This window comes from Balaenoptera acutorostrata, chromosome 4, assembly GCF_949987535.1.
Source record: "Balaenoptera acutorostrata chromosome 4, mBalAcu1.1, whole genome shotgun sequence".
NCBI classification, from domain to species: Eukaryota; Metazoa; Chordata; class Mammalia; order Artiodactyla; family Balaenopteridae; genus Balaenoptera; species Balaenoptera acutorostrata.
This window is the reverse complement of record NC_080067.1, coordinates 136,156,129-136,173,740: the sequence shown is the minus strand read 5'-3', so window position 1 is coordinate 136,173,740 and position 17,612 is coordinate 136,156,129. Positions and strand designations below refer to the sequence as shown.

General features: G+C 38.1%; 1 protein-coding gene across 4 annotated transcripts in view; it reads right to left on the bottom strand.

Moving 5' to 3' along the window:
• Positions 1 to 9,363: 9,363 nt before the first annotated feature.
• The window catches only part of MAP3K7CL (MAP3K7 C-terminal like), a 39,059-nt gene continuing 30,810 nt past the window's right edge, over positions 9,364 to 17,612 (bottom strand). For all 4 annotated transcript variants that reach the window (XM_007173819.3, XM_007173821.3, XM_007173820.2 and 1 more), the window contains one exon: positions 9,364 to 10,531. In XM_007173819.3, the coding sequence (XP_007173881.1) occupies positions 10,351 to 10,531 (181 nt within the window). In that variant the 3' untranslated portion in view covers positions 9,364 to 10,350. The remainder of the gene's footprint in view (positions 10,532 to 17,612) is intronic.

Sequence of the window (17,612 nt, the reverse complement as noted above, 5' to 3'; positions counted from 1 at the left end):
CCTTATAAATTTTTCATGATCCAGGTACATCCCTTCTCCCTGGGTAATTAGATCACTCTTCACTACATGTGGGTGATTTGATTCTTATAGGCCATTTTTCCATATTAAATGTCAAGGTCCTTTGAAGAATATTCCTAGTTTATTTGGTAGGAATCAATCCCCTACAAACAGCCCCACAATGTTTGCCACTTGTGTATCCATGACAATAAAGCTGCCTCGGGTACCGCATCATATTAGGGGTGGTCAGAAGACAGGGAAATGTCTGTGAGCTCTGATATTCAGGAATAAAAGGTAAAAAACTAGGTTAAAACCAAGTAATGCTTTCTCATCAGACACTCTCCTGTCCCATACTGTTATACAAAAGTGAAGATTGCAGAAGTAATAGAAGATGCAAGGACATGGGATGAGGGGATGAGGTGAGAGTTTAGTGAGGACTTCAAGGACATCAAAGTGCTAAACATACAATGCTAAGCAGGGCCAACATCACAGATGTGCTGTCTGCACAGATGCCCAGAAGGGCCCTGCACTGACTTTAGCGCTCTAATGTCACCATCTTGAGACTCTTAATAAGTTTTGAAACAAGGGGCCCCAAATTTTCGTTTTGCACTTGGCCTTGCAAATTACAAAATTGGTCCTGATGCTAAGTAAATCTTCCTTTAAGTTTGGTAACCAGTTATAAGTTAAAAGTAAATGTTTATTCAACTTTCCACCTACTGATTATTCTAATGGTCTTATGTTAGGATCCAAGAATAATAGCAAACCAAACTGAAATCCCATCATCCTATGCTCTTCCCACAGATGGAAAGAACAGCAGGCAAGAAAAGACCTTGAGCAACAGCCATCAGGAACTACGTAACAACCGGTCCTCGTGCAGAGCTTGAGAAGAGATGCAAGTTAATTAGCAGTATTTACAGGAGCTCGGATAACTGCTTCTAAAATCAAGGACTGAACCTCTAATAATGGGATGACTTTGGCCCCTCGCCAGTGAAATGGCTTCAAAATGCCCAGTCGAGGAACTGAGTAAAGTAATTTGGCACCATTGTCAAAATCTTCTTTTGCCATCCTTCACTCTTGACAAACTTCCCTTGGCGTAAGAAAAAAAAACGGCCTACAATCTGCACGTGTATTACTTGCTATACAAAAATAATCACCTGACTTCCATTTCAGGCATTAAAAGAGACCAAATATCATATTGCCAGGTTTTAGACAACACATTCATATAAACACAAATGTGCATCAGAGCTTTCCATTCGCAGAAGCATTTGTATTTAACATACTCTGGATAGACATTAAAAGTGAAAGAATTTGAATATGATTAATATCTTCCAAGAACTCTCATCTGGTGGGACAGAGAAAGGCACTGCCACCCAATTTGATAAATGGAGAACTTGGCCTGCTGATTTGGCAATACTTCTGACCAGCTACCAAAATAAAAGACTGCATCAACATCACTGCTGACTCACAACTGTCCTGAAGGTTTGAGTTTCCCTCCTGTGGCAGAATATCCTACTTGTACCCTGCATGTTTCACCCCCTATACCTCTCTCCTTCTTCATTGCTAAGTTCCAGGTAATAAGATTGTATTAGTCAGAGTTTGCAGAGAAACAAAACCAATAGACATATATATAGAGAGAGATTTATTATAAGAAAATGATTCAAGTGATTATGAAGACTGATAAATCACAAATCTGCCATCTGCAAGCTGAAGACCTAGGAAAGCCAATGGTGTAGTTCCCATCTGAAGGCCAGCAGGCTTGAGACTCAGAAGGAGCCAATGTTTCTGTTCTACTCTAAAGGCAAGAAAGAACCGATGTCCCAGCTCAATGCAGGCAGGCAGGAAGAGTTCTCATAGAAAAGTCAGGCTTTTTGCTCCATTGAGGCCTTCAACTGATTGAGTGAGGCCCACCAACATTAGGGAGGGCAATCTGCTTTATTCAGTCTTCCAACTTAAATATAAATCTCATGCAAAAGCACCCTCACAGACACACACAGAATAATGTTTGTCCAAATTATCTGGGCACCCTGTGGCCCAGTCAAGTTGACACATAAAATTAACCATCTCAGGAAGGTCATTGGAAGCATCATGTGGCAGCTCCCAGGATAATCAGTCCACTCCTAGGCTGCTCCCCTTCTTTGTCTCTTCCTCCTCCAGCTGCCACCATCTTGGACCATGACAACAAGGGACATACCTAAATAATGGCAGAAAAATTTGGGGCCCTGAAGATTTTATGGAGCAGAAACACCATATCAGCCCAGGACTCTATATCCCCAGTCTTCTACATCAGAGAAGAAAGAAACTTGCACCTTGTTTAATCTGCTGTTATTTGGTGATGATGGTTTGTGGAAAAGGAGGGGATCTGTGAAAGCTGATGCTAATCCTAACTGATATATCTCCCTTTTTCTCCCATTTCACACTACAGGAGAGAATGATGGATTAGGCAACAAATTAGCTAAAATACCTATGACTAGAAAGAGAGAAAACCCTAAGACCTGTGTAGCCCTCAACTCTACAGTGAAGGTAACAATCAAACTTTACACAGCACAGTAAAGCTTTTGTGCAGCCTTTCATGACATTACTTTATATCTTTCCAAAAATAACCTTGTGAGGCAGAGAAGCCTTATGTTTTAATCCTCATTTTTCTTTCTGAAAAACCTAGGATTGTCCTTGCTTAGATGATAATTTGGTTTTGATTCTTCATATTAAGCTAAGCAAAACCATGCAGTATCAAGTGGGCAACAATATCTTATTCAATAGAATTCTATCACTTTACAAACAATTATGGGGAGCTTTAAAACTTCTTTATAAATGCAAATTAAGTCTTAAAGCAAGATTATAACAGTGAAATTCTGTTTTAACCTGATGGACACCAAAATGACTTTGCTAAATTTAAACTGCATTTCAATGGAAACCCATGGTCACTGTGGAACCAAAGGATATTGAGCCTGTTGTTTGTTCGCTGTGATCATTTGTAGATAAAGCAAGGAAACACTATTATTTGTGTCACAGTGCGTGTTAGCATTAAATGCTAGGAGAAATCCTAAAGCTACAAGAACTCTTTAATTTAGCCCAGAGTTTCCTCAAATTTGTGTGACCATGAATCAGTTTTTTGGTTTTTTTCTTTTCTGGTTTTGTTTTTTATAAATACTTTACATTTCAAACACTGGTGTTGCAAGAGCATGTTTTCGGAAGCACTATACCACTTTCTACTTTGAGGGCACTTTCTTCTCACTCAGCGTACTACAGGGTAGGACAGGGTTGGAGGGGGCAGGGGACAGAGGATTACATGGCTGCACTTGCGGAGTTTTCTCCATACCACCCTCCTTAATTAGGATTACCAGTATTAGCCAATAAAAATACAGGATTCCCAGTTAAAATTGAACTTCAGATGAACAGCAAAAAAGAATTTTTTTTTGTATAAGTATGTCCCATGTAACGTTTGGGACCTACTTATACTGAAAATCTATTCATTGTTTATCTGATTTCTGAAATTCAGTTTAACTGGGCACCTTGTATTTTGTCTGGCAACCCTACCCTTAATCCATCGCCAGGGAGGAGGAGCTTCTGGTCGTCCTGGTGTATATTTCCAGGCATTTAATGGGGCTTTATGACTAGGAAGGAGCGCTGGAGTCAAATCACAAGCCTCTGCCCCCAAGTTTGTAAACAGTCTCTCCATGAAGTTCTCTTTTTTTGGCCTCTTTTTGTGCTCCTCTTCCTTAAAAGGACCCTGAGTTAATATCCGGTAAGACCGAGATTTAGGGCAAATGGAGATGCCTTGCCTGAGCCTTAATCCTAAATCTCAGACTCAAACCTAGGTTTGCAGAAAGTCTTGCTTTGGGGGTTTTCGCACCAACAATAAAGAGGTTCCCTTTTTCTTATTTCTGGACCAGCTAGCTATAGGTCAATGCATGCCGCTCAGTAGGCTTAACATAAGCTATTGCTATCCCTACAACTATTATTCTTATTAGCACCCTAAATATCTGTATTGACAATATCGCAATGGTTGTATAACGGTTTGGGGGTGGGGGGTCAGTGTACTCAAACGCCATCAACACTCATCTCTCTCTACTTTAGAGAAAAGGAGAACAGACCACCAAATAGAGATTTGCACACAGACCACAATGACCCCCTGGTAAGCCTTGGGTCTTCTTTCTTGCCTGGGATCTGAGAACTGACCGCTGTGTTCACTGTGTTCATTTCCAGAAATCATAAAACCTCAAAATTTGATTGGCCAGATGTTCTAAGAATACTTAGGGCTGGACACAGTAACAAGTTAAATTTTAAATTATTTTTAATCTTAAAAAAAGAAAGCACCCCAACTTACCCGTAATCGATTTCTTGCTTTTTTTCCCAGCTATTTTTAAATAATCAAATCACCATAGTCTCTATAGCATTCTGGAGATTACAGGGCTTGTGAGTCATATCCTTATTTACAGGAATGATGGGGGAAATTCAGCACTTCAGCATTTACTCCATTTTTGAGAAGTGAACAGGCAATTAAAAAGCTCAGGGTGGCGAGAGGAAAGCCGTTTAATATATAATTTTACCTTGTCCTACTATTTCTTTATCTTTCCCTTTTCAAGACTCAGACCTGAGAGAACTGCCACTGCCCAGACAAGTCCAATGACAGATACAATATGTGAGTGTAGCAGATGGCAGACGCATATTCTTCCTTGTTTGGCTGTTAAAAAACTTGATTCCTCCTTTTTTTCACACTGGCTCAGTCCTTCTGCTTAGAATTTCTTGTCTTAAACTTCTCAGTCCAAAAGAACGAAAAGATTTTAAAAGAGAAACTCCTTGGGGAAAACTTTGTTTTCCAGCTTGTGTGACTCAGACCATCACCTCATGGCCGTTATTGTAGCCTCGATAATCTACTCTAATAAAAGCCTCCTCTTTTATCTCCCTGCCCCAGAGCTGTCTGAGAAATGTGCAAATAAGAGGACTGATTAGGAACATTTTCTAAGTTTCAGGGAGCAAATTGAAATCGATATGATTTTAACACTAGAACTTAAAACCCCCATGAGTATATAAGACACTTTTCTTTCAGGGAGCATTTGTTTCTAACCGTGGGAAATAATATATTCCCCGTTAATTAAAACATAGAAGGTTAGAACTGGAAGGGTGTTCAAAGAAGCTAAAGGTTAAGGCTATCATCAGCTTTGTGGGCGATTTCATCTCTGCCTTGTGGACATTTCACATGTGTGACGTGATCTGCACGTCCATCTTTGATTATTACCATTCTTTAAAAACAACATGGACAGGTGGAAAATATTGTCTCAAAAGTTCTAACTGCTTAAGAATATTCTCTTAGGAGCTTTGAGTTTGGCAACTTTGAAACATGAAATAAACATTAAAAACCAGATCATAGAAATCTTCATTAAAAAGCAGGATTATTGGTGTCACTCAATTAAATATGTTAATGGTGACAGTGGAGGTAAATTCTATCTTCTATTCTAAGCCAAGCCACATGATACGATTAAGGGTTTACCTTCTCTCCTCTAAGGAGAAAAATAGTCACTAAAATGACTTCTCAAGTAAAATGTATAAATAACCCTATACAAATAACCCTATCAACTGTATAGCTAGCTAAATCTGTATCGTATAAATAACTCCATACAGTATAGCACTCTAAGCAACTTAAAATGAAGTAACTTAACAAAGAAAATGCTTAAAACATGTTACCCTAGAAGATAATGTGTTCACATGTTGTCCCTGTACTTGAAAGTCTTCAGTGGCTTCCTATTGTTTTTAGGATTAAGGCCAAAATTCTTAGTGTGATCCTCAAGGTCCTGCCTTATCCTGCAACCTCATCTTGTACCACACTCTCCATACCTCTTCATGCTCAGCCACATGGGCCTCCCTCCAAGTCTTTGAACATGCCCCAGGGCCTTTGCACATGTTTCACTCTGTCTAGACACCTTCCTCCTCCTGCCTTCTTTGCCTCTTTAGCTCTTACTCATCCATCAGATCTCAGCTCAGTAGTCACCACCTTGAGGAAATCATCCCAGACTCCTCATCTCAGTTAGATTCTCTTTCGTATATGAACTCATAGACTATATTTTTTTTGTTTGGCACTTACCTCATTTACTTGTTGTATTTTTTATCTATTGCCACATAACAAATCACCCCAAAATTTAGTGGCTTAAAACAGCATTTATTATCTCAAAGTTCCTGAGACTCAGGAACAGGAGCAACTTGGTGGGTGGCTTTGGTTCAGAGTCTCTCACGAGGCTGCAGCCATTTGCAGCCTCACCTGGGATTGGAGGACTTGCTTCCCAGTTCACTCGTGTGGCCTCAGGTCCTTACCACGTGGGCTTCTCCGTAGGCCTGCTGGAGCCTCTTCAGAACACGACAGCCAGCTCACCCAGAGCAAGTGATCCAAGAGAGAACGGACGAGAAGGAAGCTCTGTGTCCTTATGACCTGGGCGTAGAAGCCACATACTGGCACTTCTGCTTTATTCTGTTTGTCACAAACAAGTGAAGTCCACCCCACACTAAAGGGGAGGAGAAATAAGCTCTACCTTTTGAGGGGATTTTTGGATATATTTAAAACTACCCCAGGTAGGTATTTAAGTAAATGTTTATCTTCCCTACAAGCCTAAGGATTCCTTGAGTACTGGGCCCACATTTCTGTTGTGCACTGTTGTGTCCCTGACACTTTCCAGAATGCCTGGCAAAGTACAAGCATTCAGAGAAAGAAAGAAAGAAAGAAAGAAAGAAAGAAAGAAAGAAAGAAAGAAAGAAAGAAAGAAAGAAAGAAAGAAAGAAAGAAAAGGAAGGAAGGAAGAAAGAAAGGGAGACAGAGAGAAAGAAAGAAAGGGAGACAGAGAGGGAGGGAGGAAGGAAAGAAGGAAGGACAGACGGAAGGAAGGAAGGAAGGAAGGAGGAAAGGGGAGGGAGGGAGCGGAAGAAGGAAAGAAGGAAGGAAAGGTGGAGTGAGGGAAGGAAGGAAGGGAGGGAGAGAGGGAAGGTAAAAAGTCAATTTGCATTTGAATCCCAGCCCTGCGAAACACTGTACAAATTATGTAACCTTACTTTCTGGCTTTGGGGAATGGGGATAATTACAGCTACCTCTCAGGCTGTTCTGAGAATTAAATAATACAGCCTATATGATGAACCTGGATTTTTCTGGCACAGAAAGGGCTCATTAAACATTACTTTTATTCATCTTTTTGCTTCAGTGACACCTGCCATCCATCCCAAGGCACATGGATTCTCCTTCTCATTTTGTCTCTCCCAACCCTACTAGTCTGTTCCTCCAGTCCAGCTGCTGCCACTCTCCCTTGCTGCACGCTCCTTCCTATGAGCCTCCTGACAATTTCTGGTATCCATCCATCCTGTACACCGCAACCCTATTCATTGTCTTCAAGACCAGCCCTGACCATTCACTCCTCTTTTCAAAATGTTTATTTTGTCCAAACTCTCCCACAACCAGGGCCCATTGGAACTTCTCAACTTAATTTGTCACTATCCCCCTACATATACCCTCTGGGAAGACTATCTACTGCCTCCCAAAGTGTGGAACACTGGGATTGCGTCATTCATTTTTGCTGTTATTCTGCCTTGCACTTGGTAAGTAAATAATAAACTTCTGTTGAACTGAATTTGAATTCCAGATCCCTTTTAGTTCCTTGTTTGTACTGAGTTAATGATACATCCAAGCCCAGGTACCAGAATGACATCAAGATACCAACACCAATGAGTAGAGACTGGACTTTTAGTCACCTGTAACCACATTCTTTTTACGTCTATATAAACTAAATGGCCCACAAATAGCAAATTCTTTAGCAGAGCAATTACACAGTATAATGTGGGTTACATTTTTCTTAAATTCTAGCTCTAAAGCAAGCACTTCATCTTAATACTAATAGAACCTCTGTGCCCATTTTTAATGCTCTATAAATTTTTCATTATTGCTAATAGCAAGAACATTGTAAATATATTTGAAGATATAAAATTCTTAAATGATTCTGTGTTATACAGACGATAGGCAGCGGTAAATAAGATTGGAGGAAATTTGTCAAACGAATGAAAAGATGAAACTGACAATATAAGAAATTTTGCCTTTAGGTTTCTCTGACAATGCTACAAAAGTAGATGTTTTTATATTTTTAATGAATAAAAGTCTGCTTAAAACTCACACTCCTATGTGGAATCACTATGTGGTACACCTGAAACTAATATAATACTGTAAATCAGCTATACTTCAATTAAAAAATATTAAAACACACACACACCTATAGAAATGCTTACTTTTGAGTCATAAATAGATATCTTTTGGAAACATAGTAAAATTCCAGGCTGAGACTAGAGCAGATATGAAAACTATTTACTCAGTGTCTCCTTAACATAATAACAGTGTGTTCAAATATTTTGACCTTGTAAAATTATTTTCATTCTAGTAGAGCAGAGAGATTTTGGAACTATATTTCCCTGCCCTCCCCTTCCATTTTCTATAAAGTGCCGTGACTGCTTGAATTCTGTAAATACGTGTAACCCTCTTCAGATGGGCAGTGATCAACAACTAATCGTTGTATTTAAAGTTAGGTAACTTACCCTTCATCTTTCCATTCCATTAACCTTAGATTTATATAAATTTAGTCAACAAGTCCTCCTTTTTATTAGTATATGTAAGCCTTGGGGTTATTTTAAAAAGAAGGCTCTATCAGGATAATAGGGACTTTCACCTTTCGTTAAATGTTAAAGCAGCTGAAAGGTGAGTAGGCTCACGTAATATTCAAGCTTTGAGAGCTATCGAAAAGCTTCATTTTACAAACGAGGAGACTGAGGGTGAGGATGCCAAGGACCTTAGGGAAACACACCACAGGACAAGAAACCCACGGCCCTGCATCATGTTTCCGCTTGGCATTTGCCCAGCTGCCCAGTGATTAGTCTAACCCAAGGTGCATCAACCTCTGTGCCACTGGCACATTGGGCCAAACACTTCTTCACTGTTGTGATGCTGTCCTGTGTATTGCAGGATGTCTTAGCAGCAACCCCAGCCTCAACTCTCCAGATGCCAGAAGCACTCCCTCATCCTAGTCGTGACAACAAAAATATCTCTAGACTTTGCCAAATGTCCCTTGAGGATAAAATCACCCCCAGTTGATAACAACCCCCAAGCCATCTTATTGCTTTAATCAGCTATTCTCTTTTATGTTTTCTGGGCAAATACTTTAAGACACTAATGATCATAGTCAATATAGAGCTCTGAGTTATTTATATGAGAAACCACAGTCTTACAAGAAAAGGGACTTCACCGCTTTTCTGGCACTTCCAAATACAACTAAGAGCAAATTCTGACTAGGGTTAACCCATCCCAACTTTTAGCATAAATTGAGGTTAAGAAAGAGACAGAATACAGACTGAGAGTTTTGATCTATGTTTAATGAAAAAGAAGTTACAGGAATAGAAATGGACATAGAACAAAGAGATCAATTTGGCAAAATATGGTGATAGATAGAACAAGGGAAAAATCATTTTAATCTTAAATTTACTCAGATATTCTTATTAGTTATCATTGATCCAAAACATCTCCTTAAATCCAAAACAGAGTAATAGTTAGAATTTTACTGTTCAGATTACTGGGATGTTTTCATGGGAACTCACCAAAGAAATGTCCAAACAATACTTTTCCATTTCTCCCAGAACACACACAAGCAAAGGCAGAGATGTTTACCAGGAGGTAACGTGGCATGGAGAAAATGCAGCCTTATCAGCTTTTTATTACAACAGCAAGTTAGCACTGGCAAATGTGCTTCTGGCACAAACATGCTTTCTGCTAATATTTTCATGAGAAAGCTTTTATGATATGCAACCATTTATTCTTAGTACAATCAATCATTGAGGGATTAAACCTAACTCTGGTGAACATAAATATATTTGGAGAAGTTTCTGACAGTTCAGATTAGAGCACCGTAGAAATATTAAAGATGTGAAATTTAAAAATACACAGATATGAAACTGCAGTGAGCATCTTACTACTTTGTTTCATGGCTGAATTCTGTCCATGATTCTTAGTAGAATCAGTCAATGTTCTATTTCTATCATTTTCTACCCGGATCTACAGTATGATCGTATCTTGCTAAATAAGAAAAAAAAATATCTTTGGAAACAAATTATGATCTCTGAAAACATCTGGTAATAGGTTTGTTTTAATTACCTTATTTAAAATAAAATAACCCTTCTCTCAAACTATATCAGGCAAGCATTAAACTCGTTAGTATAGACGTCGGCCATGTGGGTAATAAGGAGAAGCAATAGATTTTACTCACTATCCCTTTAAAATAAAAAATCTTTTGGCCAGTGCATAGCAGCCACCAACCTCTTATGCTCACATTGAATAATTTCAAGTTAGGACGAGCCCTGTCTCTTCTGATACTGTATTCTAAGTTTCTCCAGTTGTTCTATACACTGGGACTGGGCCAGCTTCAATGTCCGATTCTCCTCCGTCAGTGCCTCAAATTCCCGAGCCAGCTGAGCGGCGTCCAGCTTCTCCTTTTCTGCCTGATCCAGCTTGGCAATGAGCTCCTTTCTGAAGATTCAGGGGGGCAGGTGAGGAAGAAGCATAAAATGTAATGCAAACAAATTAAATTATACAGCAACAGCATAATGGATGTCGAACATGTCATTCTACTCTTCTCAATTTTACCCATCTCTGCTTGCCTCCAATGAATTACTTTTATTATTCCAACTTCACAAATGTTAGATGCCTTTATTTTATTCCAGCACCTCGTCTAGATATATCCAAAATATTAAACATATACCAGCACAGATATAGAGAACAAATGTATGGATACCATGGGGGAAGGGGGGGGGGGAATTGGATGAATAGGGAGATGGGGATTGACATATATCCACTATTGATACTATGTAGAAAATAGATAACTAATGAGAACCTACTGTACAGCACAGGGAACTCTACTCAGTGCTCTGTGGTGACCTAAATGGGGAGGAAATCTAAAAAAGAGGGGATATAAATACACATAAAGCTGATTCACTTTGCTGTACAGTGGAAATTAACACAGCATTGTAAAGCAAATATACTCCAATTAAAAATAAATAAATAAATAGAAATAAAATAAAATAAACATATACCAGAAAAAGCTCAATAAGTCCTTTGGCAGTCAAAAGGGGTGATCTTTTAAAGAGTACAACAAATTATAAAAATTATGACTATTTTGTAGGAAGAAAACAGAAAAATTTGCTTATAATTTAAGATGCTATTGTCTTATGGGTGGGTGAATCATAGTTTGTTCCTTACCTAAGTTTTGTCCTCCAAATTCAGTTATTATCTTCTTTTGTTTTCTATTTCTGAGTTTAACAAATCTTTACTAGGCAAAGTAACAAATCTTTATGAAGAAATTCCAGTTGCCTCCTACAGATATTATTTTCCATGTCTTTCCTTAGTCTTTATATATATCTTGTCGCCCTAACTAACAAAGCAATATCTCTACGTTTGGTGCTGGCCTGACTCCTGAATTTAGGAAGCAAGCTAAGGTTATTGGAGGGAACTTGTAGTGATAATGCCTAAAACAATAAATATTTGTAAATAATTCATTGATGTAAATACAAATAATAAGGAGCTAAAGATTTGCAGTCTATATTTAGATTTAATAAACATGACAACCCAAGACAGGTCCACTCCCCTTATATGTGTCAGTTAATCCTAAACTAGACTTAACTGAGTTTTCCTTTGCCTCAACATAAGGGTATGTCATATTTTTTTCTCCTCTGTATGCAAAAGTGCAGAGACCTGGAAGACCACTTGAACCAAGTGATTAAACTTGACATCATTAGTAATGAGACCAATAGATGCCCCATGCATCACAAAAGACACAACATCTTTTCTGTGGTTTTCCTGCCAAAAAATGTACACGTCAGACAACCTCAAATTGAGGGAAATGTTACAAAAGCATTTGAAGCCTGTATGCTTTAAAATGTTAAAACTGCTTCATATTTAGAAAAACTAAAGAGAAATGGCAATGAAATGCAATGTGCAATTCTGGATTGGAAAAAAATAAGCTGTGAAGGACATTATTGGGAAAGTGATGCAATTTAAATATGGCCTGTGAATTAGATAATACTACTGCATCAGTGCTAAATTTCTTAATTTTAATTATTGTACTGAGGTCAAGTGAGAGAATGTCCTTGTTCTTAGAAAATACTCACTGAAGTATTTAGGGCAATGGAGCATGATATATATATATATATATCTACACACATATATATAATTGTATATGTGCATGTGATATAGATAGATGGATAGACACCCCATCTCCTTAAGAGAGAAAGAGAGAGAGAGCCCCAGTAGTATGTAGTTTTGGGAGAGGGAGAATAAAGCACAACTGGGAAAATTCTTAATAATTAATGAATGCAGTAAAGGAAGTATGGGGGTTCTTTTTACCATTTTTGTAACTTTTCTGTAAATTTGAAACTATCAAACAGTTGCCCCAGGAAAAGGATAAAAAGCAAATCAGAATAAAAGTTCTAGTATTTTCTTCCTGCATTCAACAGACTGCTTTGTGTACCCAATTTGGTGACCACTGAGCAAAACCAGGCACTGGAAAGAAAGTGCCCAACAGGGACAAAGGGAAGATAATCTGGAACATTCATATGCATATACACAAGGTTCCTTTGGGCCCTTATTGATCTTTGAATCTTCCATAGTATTTGGAATATAAAGGGTCCCAGAGATAAATTAGAAGTTTGGGATTAACATATACACACTACCATATATAAAATAGATAAACAACAAGGACCTACCGTATGGCACAGGGAACTATACTCAATATCTTGTAATAACCTATAATGGAAAAGAATCTGAAAAAGAATTTATATATATATATATACTTGTATAAAACTGGATCACTTTGCTGTACACCTGAAACTAACACAACCTTGTAAATTAACTACACTTCAATTTTTTAAAATGGTTTAAAAAAAGAATATAGGGAATTCCCTGGTGGTCCAGTGGTTAGGACTCCGCTCTTCCACTGCAGGGGGCATGGGTTTGATCCCTGGTCGGGTTCGGTGCGGCCAAAGGGGAAAAAATATATATATAAAGTCTCCCAAAAGATACTTATTGAATAAATATAATTGAAGAGTAAGGTACCTCAGAGACAACGTGTATTTTAAAGATGAGGAAACAGAAACTCAAAGTGCTTAATATAATTGGAAAAAGTCACACACCTAGTAAGAAACAGCCATGAATCGAACCTATCCTTCTGATTAAAAGCTTAAGGTTCTTTGCCTCTAAACATAGTTTAAGCAATAAATGTCAATAATTAAATATTAGTAAAGTTTCTTACGTAACTATCTTAAAGAAATTGATTAGTAAAACTTATGTAAGTAAAAAGAGACATGCCTCTAAATCCCTCACCCATCAGATCATCTATTCCTGTTCTTTTCTTCCTTTCAAATTAACTGTGTCACACAAATAATGGCTACTGTCCAGGTTCCATATCTGACCTCATTTAAAACTCCTGAGGATATCTGTTATTAGTTTTGACTAGTAGGGAAAATAAATCACAAAATCACAGATTTACAACTAAAAGGAATGGTCATGATTGTCTAATCCAATTTTCTTGCATTGGAGAAAGTCAATAATAATTTCTTCCTTACTGGAATCAAGATGACTCAATTGATAGGTTTCTAAATTAATTTCATGTATTTGATAAGCAGTTACACATCTGTTTAATGAATACTGTCACAACATCTGTTGCCTCCTGTCCAAGACCTATTTATATAGACAAATTGATGCTCATTCATTAGCAATTCATAATTAAACCCTGGCACATCAACCTACAAAGATAATATTACAAATAGATGATCTGAGGAGCAAGTCAATATGTATAATTGGCTAGAATGTGGTCCTGCCTTTGATTTCTTGTTTATTATTTTCCTTCAGCGTAATGTGATAAAGGTGTAGAAGACCATCATTACAGGAATCTTATTTATACCATAGTTTTCCAGATGATGTACCTCAACAGTGAAAAGGTCATAACCTTGGGTCCGCCATAGATCATCTGCTGGCCCCATCCTAAGCCACATGCCTGGAAAAGTTTTTATTTGCTAAAACAAATGGGGGAAGGGGAAATCCAAGTGAGTCGGTAAAGAGAACTTTAAAACTTTCTGCAAACTAATTTCAAAATTAAGGAGATTCTTTATGTTGTAGGAGGTTGGGAAATGGATTCATCATTAGTACAAGTATTTCTCTGTTTCTGGAAAGACTAGAACTCTTGGAACTTTCTAAGTTGACTAAAGACTTTGATTTGGAAAAGACAAAATCCTAGGCAGTTTAGCCCCCAGGAGCTAAAGCGTTTTGAATAATACTGTAATAAAGGGACTTCCCTGGTGGCACAGTGGTTAAAAATCCGCCTGCCAATTCAGGGGACATGGGTTCGAGCCCTGGTCCAGGAAGATCCCACATGCCGCAGAGCAACCAAGCCTGTGCGCCACAACTGCTGAGCCTGTGCTCTAGAGCCCGCGAGCCACAACTACTGAGCCCATGCTCTAGAGCCATGAGCCACTACTACTGAAGCCCACGCACCTACAGCCCGTGCTCCTCAACAAGAGAAGCCACCTCAATGAGAAGCCTGTGCACCACAATGAAGAGTAGCCCCCGCTCGCCACAACTAGAGAACACCTGCGTGCAGCAACAAAGACCCAATGCAGCCAAAAATAAATAAAATAAAATTAATTAATTAAAAAAAATAATAGTGTAATAAAATACTATCTTCATCATAGGGAGAATTTTAGCTTAAATTGTGATTTAGACTGTACTGTTAGTGGTTCTTGAAAGATGTGTGTTCTAGCACCAACATTTATACACAGGAGAGGAGTAGAGCTTCAAGATGGCAAAAAGAATGTGAAAGTCCACCTTCATCTTATGCAGGTGGAGGAACAATAAATGGTATTGAAATGGAATTTCCAAAACAGTCTAGACTTTTGTATTGAAGCCCTACAAATGAATTATGCAGGAAGAATAAATCTACCATATCTTCTGGGAGCCAAAGGGCAACACCTTACCTTTGCAGGAAGAAGTAAGATTTGCTCTAGAGTTTCTCAGCCTTGGCACAGTTGATCTTTTGGGCCAACTCTTTGTTGTTGGTGGCTGTCCCAGACATTGGCATTATAGAAGGTTTAGCAGTATCCTCGGCCTCTACTCCCTATATGTCAGTAGCACCTCCCCTCATCCCACATCACCACAACCAAAAATGTCTCTAGACATCGCCAATGTCCTGGGGGTAGGAGGCTGAGGAATCAGCCTAGTTAAAAACCCCGACTCTATAGGAAATGGAGATTTCCACTATCAATCACCCGAAAAAGAGTTAAATTCTGGGTTAGGAGTAAGGGGAAAGGCAAAATGTTTCCTCGTTCTGTTTTTTGTTTGTTTCCTTATTTTAATTAATTAAGTAGTAATTTTATTAAAGTATAGTTGCTGTACAATATCATATAAGTTACAGGTGTATAATACAGTGATTCGCAAATTTTAAAGGTTATACTCCATTTATAGTTATTATAAAATATTGGCTATATTCCCTGTGTTGTACAATATATCCTTGTAGCTTATTTTATACCTAATAGTTTGTAGTTTTATGTGCCTACCTCTACACTGCCCCTCCCCTTTCCCACTCCTCACTAGTAACCACTAGTTTATTCTCTGCTAGTCTGCTTCTTTTTTGTTATATTCTCTAGTTTGTTGTATTTTTTAAATTTCACATATAAGTGATATCATCAGTATTTGTCTTTCTTTTAGACATAGACTTTTAAATAACTACGATTAATATATTCAGGAAATGGAAAAACAGATGATATATTTCAATAGAAGACTGGAGTCTACAAAAAAACAACAGAATACATTAATGGAAAAATTAGATGAATTCCAAGTAAAATCTAGAGTTTGTTAATAGTAATATATCAATGTCAGTTTCAACAAATGTACCATGGTAATGTAACATGCTAACGACTGGGGAAACTGGCTGAGGGAAAAACATTTCCTCATTCTGCTCCCCTAAGATTGGAGTTTCTTTCCTTAGCAAAGGAGACAAAGTTAAAGGCACTCTCACTGAAGAGAGGTAAATATTCTGTCCCTTTTAATGTGCTTCCAGGCAGAGAGGATTAGGTAGAGAGATACCTGAGAATGAGAGTCCAGTTAAAAGACTGAACTGCCTGTAATTAGGTATAAAAGGCCCAAATCATTATGATTGGGGCATAAATGGAAAGTGTAATCTCACAGTCTAATGAAATCTGGTATATTGGGATTTCACATAAAACTAAATCCTGAAACAAAAGAATCCTCTTGTCCACACGGGGAGGGGGAAGGGTAAGCTGGGACGAAGTGAGAGAGTGGCACTGACATATATACACTACCAGATGTAAAATAGATAGCTAGTGGGAAGCAGCCGCATAGCACAGGAAGATCAGCTCGGTGCTTTGTGACCACCTAGAGGGGTGGGATAGGGAGGGTGGGAGGGAGGGAGATGCAAGAGGGAAGAGATATGGGAACATATGTATATGTATAACTGATTCACTTTGTTATAAAGCAGAAACTAACACACCATTGTAAAGCAATTATACTCCAAGAAAGATGTTAAAAAAAAAAAAAAAAAGAATCCCCTTGTCCACACCTCTGCCTCTGAGCGAAGAGTCAAGACAGTTCTTTGGTCCTTCTACTCATTCACTTGACAAGTATTTGTTGAAATCCTATTGCAAACCAAGCCCTGTTCTCAATTCTCCATAGCCTAGTTAGTCTCGGGGAGTGTATCTCCACTGTTGGAAAATGAACTCAAAACCTATAAATTATACAAAAGGCATCTTATCCATATTAGACATCTTAGGAAAGAGGATAGAACTTTCCCACACATTACTACATACCCTGCAAACATTTGTGGAGAAATACCTCCATTTACTGTTTCTTTATGACCGTGGAAACCTGCTTTCTGAGGTCTGTGTAAATATTTAAGAAAAATGTGCCTGGAATAAAAAAGCGAAGTTTGGTTTTCAATGTTTTCTAACTGTGGTATCGTTTTGCAAAGAAAATTGTACCCTGAAGTGAAGCAAATAAAACACATAAAATTGAACTTCCCCTGTTTGGCCCTTGTACAGTACCCCGCCCCCCATCACCCTCACCATCCCCAATCTCTGAGAAGTTCCTTAGAACACAGTTTAAAAGCCTCTGCCTTCAGGAATGCCCATAAAGAAATAAATGTTTCTGATTAATCATAAAAACCTCTTGTTGTTGGAAATTTCAGGATAAAGTAAATACCATGACTAAAAACAAATCAGAATAGGGCTATTTCTAGACTATGCCTTTACAAATTACTTACGCTCCCTTTTCCCCCATCCTGATATGTTCCCCTCAATGAGATGTTGCTCCCTCAATCATCATTTTATGTATCTTAAAAAAGCCATGAAAATACAGGCCTTATACTGATTGTGGTACTCCCATATGAAAACACTTTTCTAATGTTTTGCAACTAAAATTATATACAACATTTTTTAACTCAATAATAAAAAGACAAATAACTCAATTTAAAAATGGGCAAAGAATCTGAATGGACATTTCTCTAAGAAGTCATAGAAATGCCAAAAAGCACATGAAAAGGTGTTCA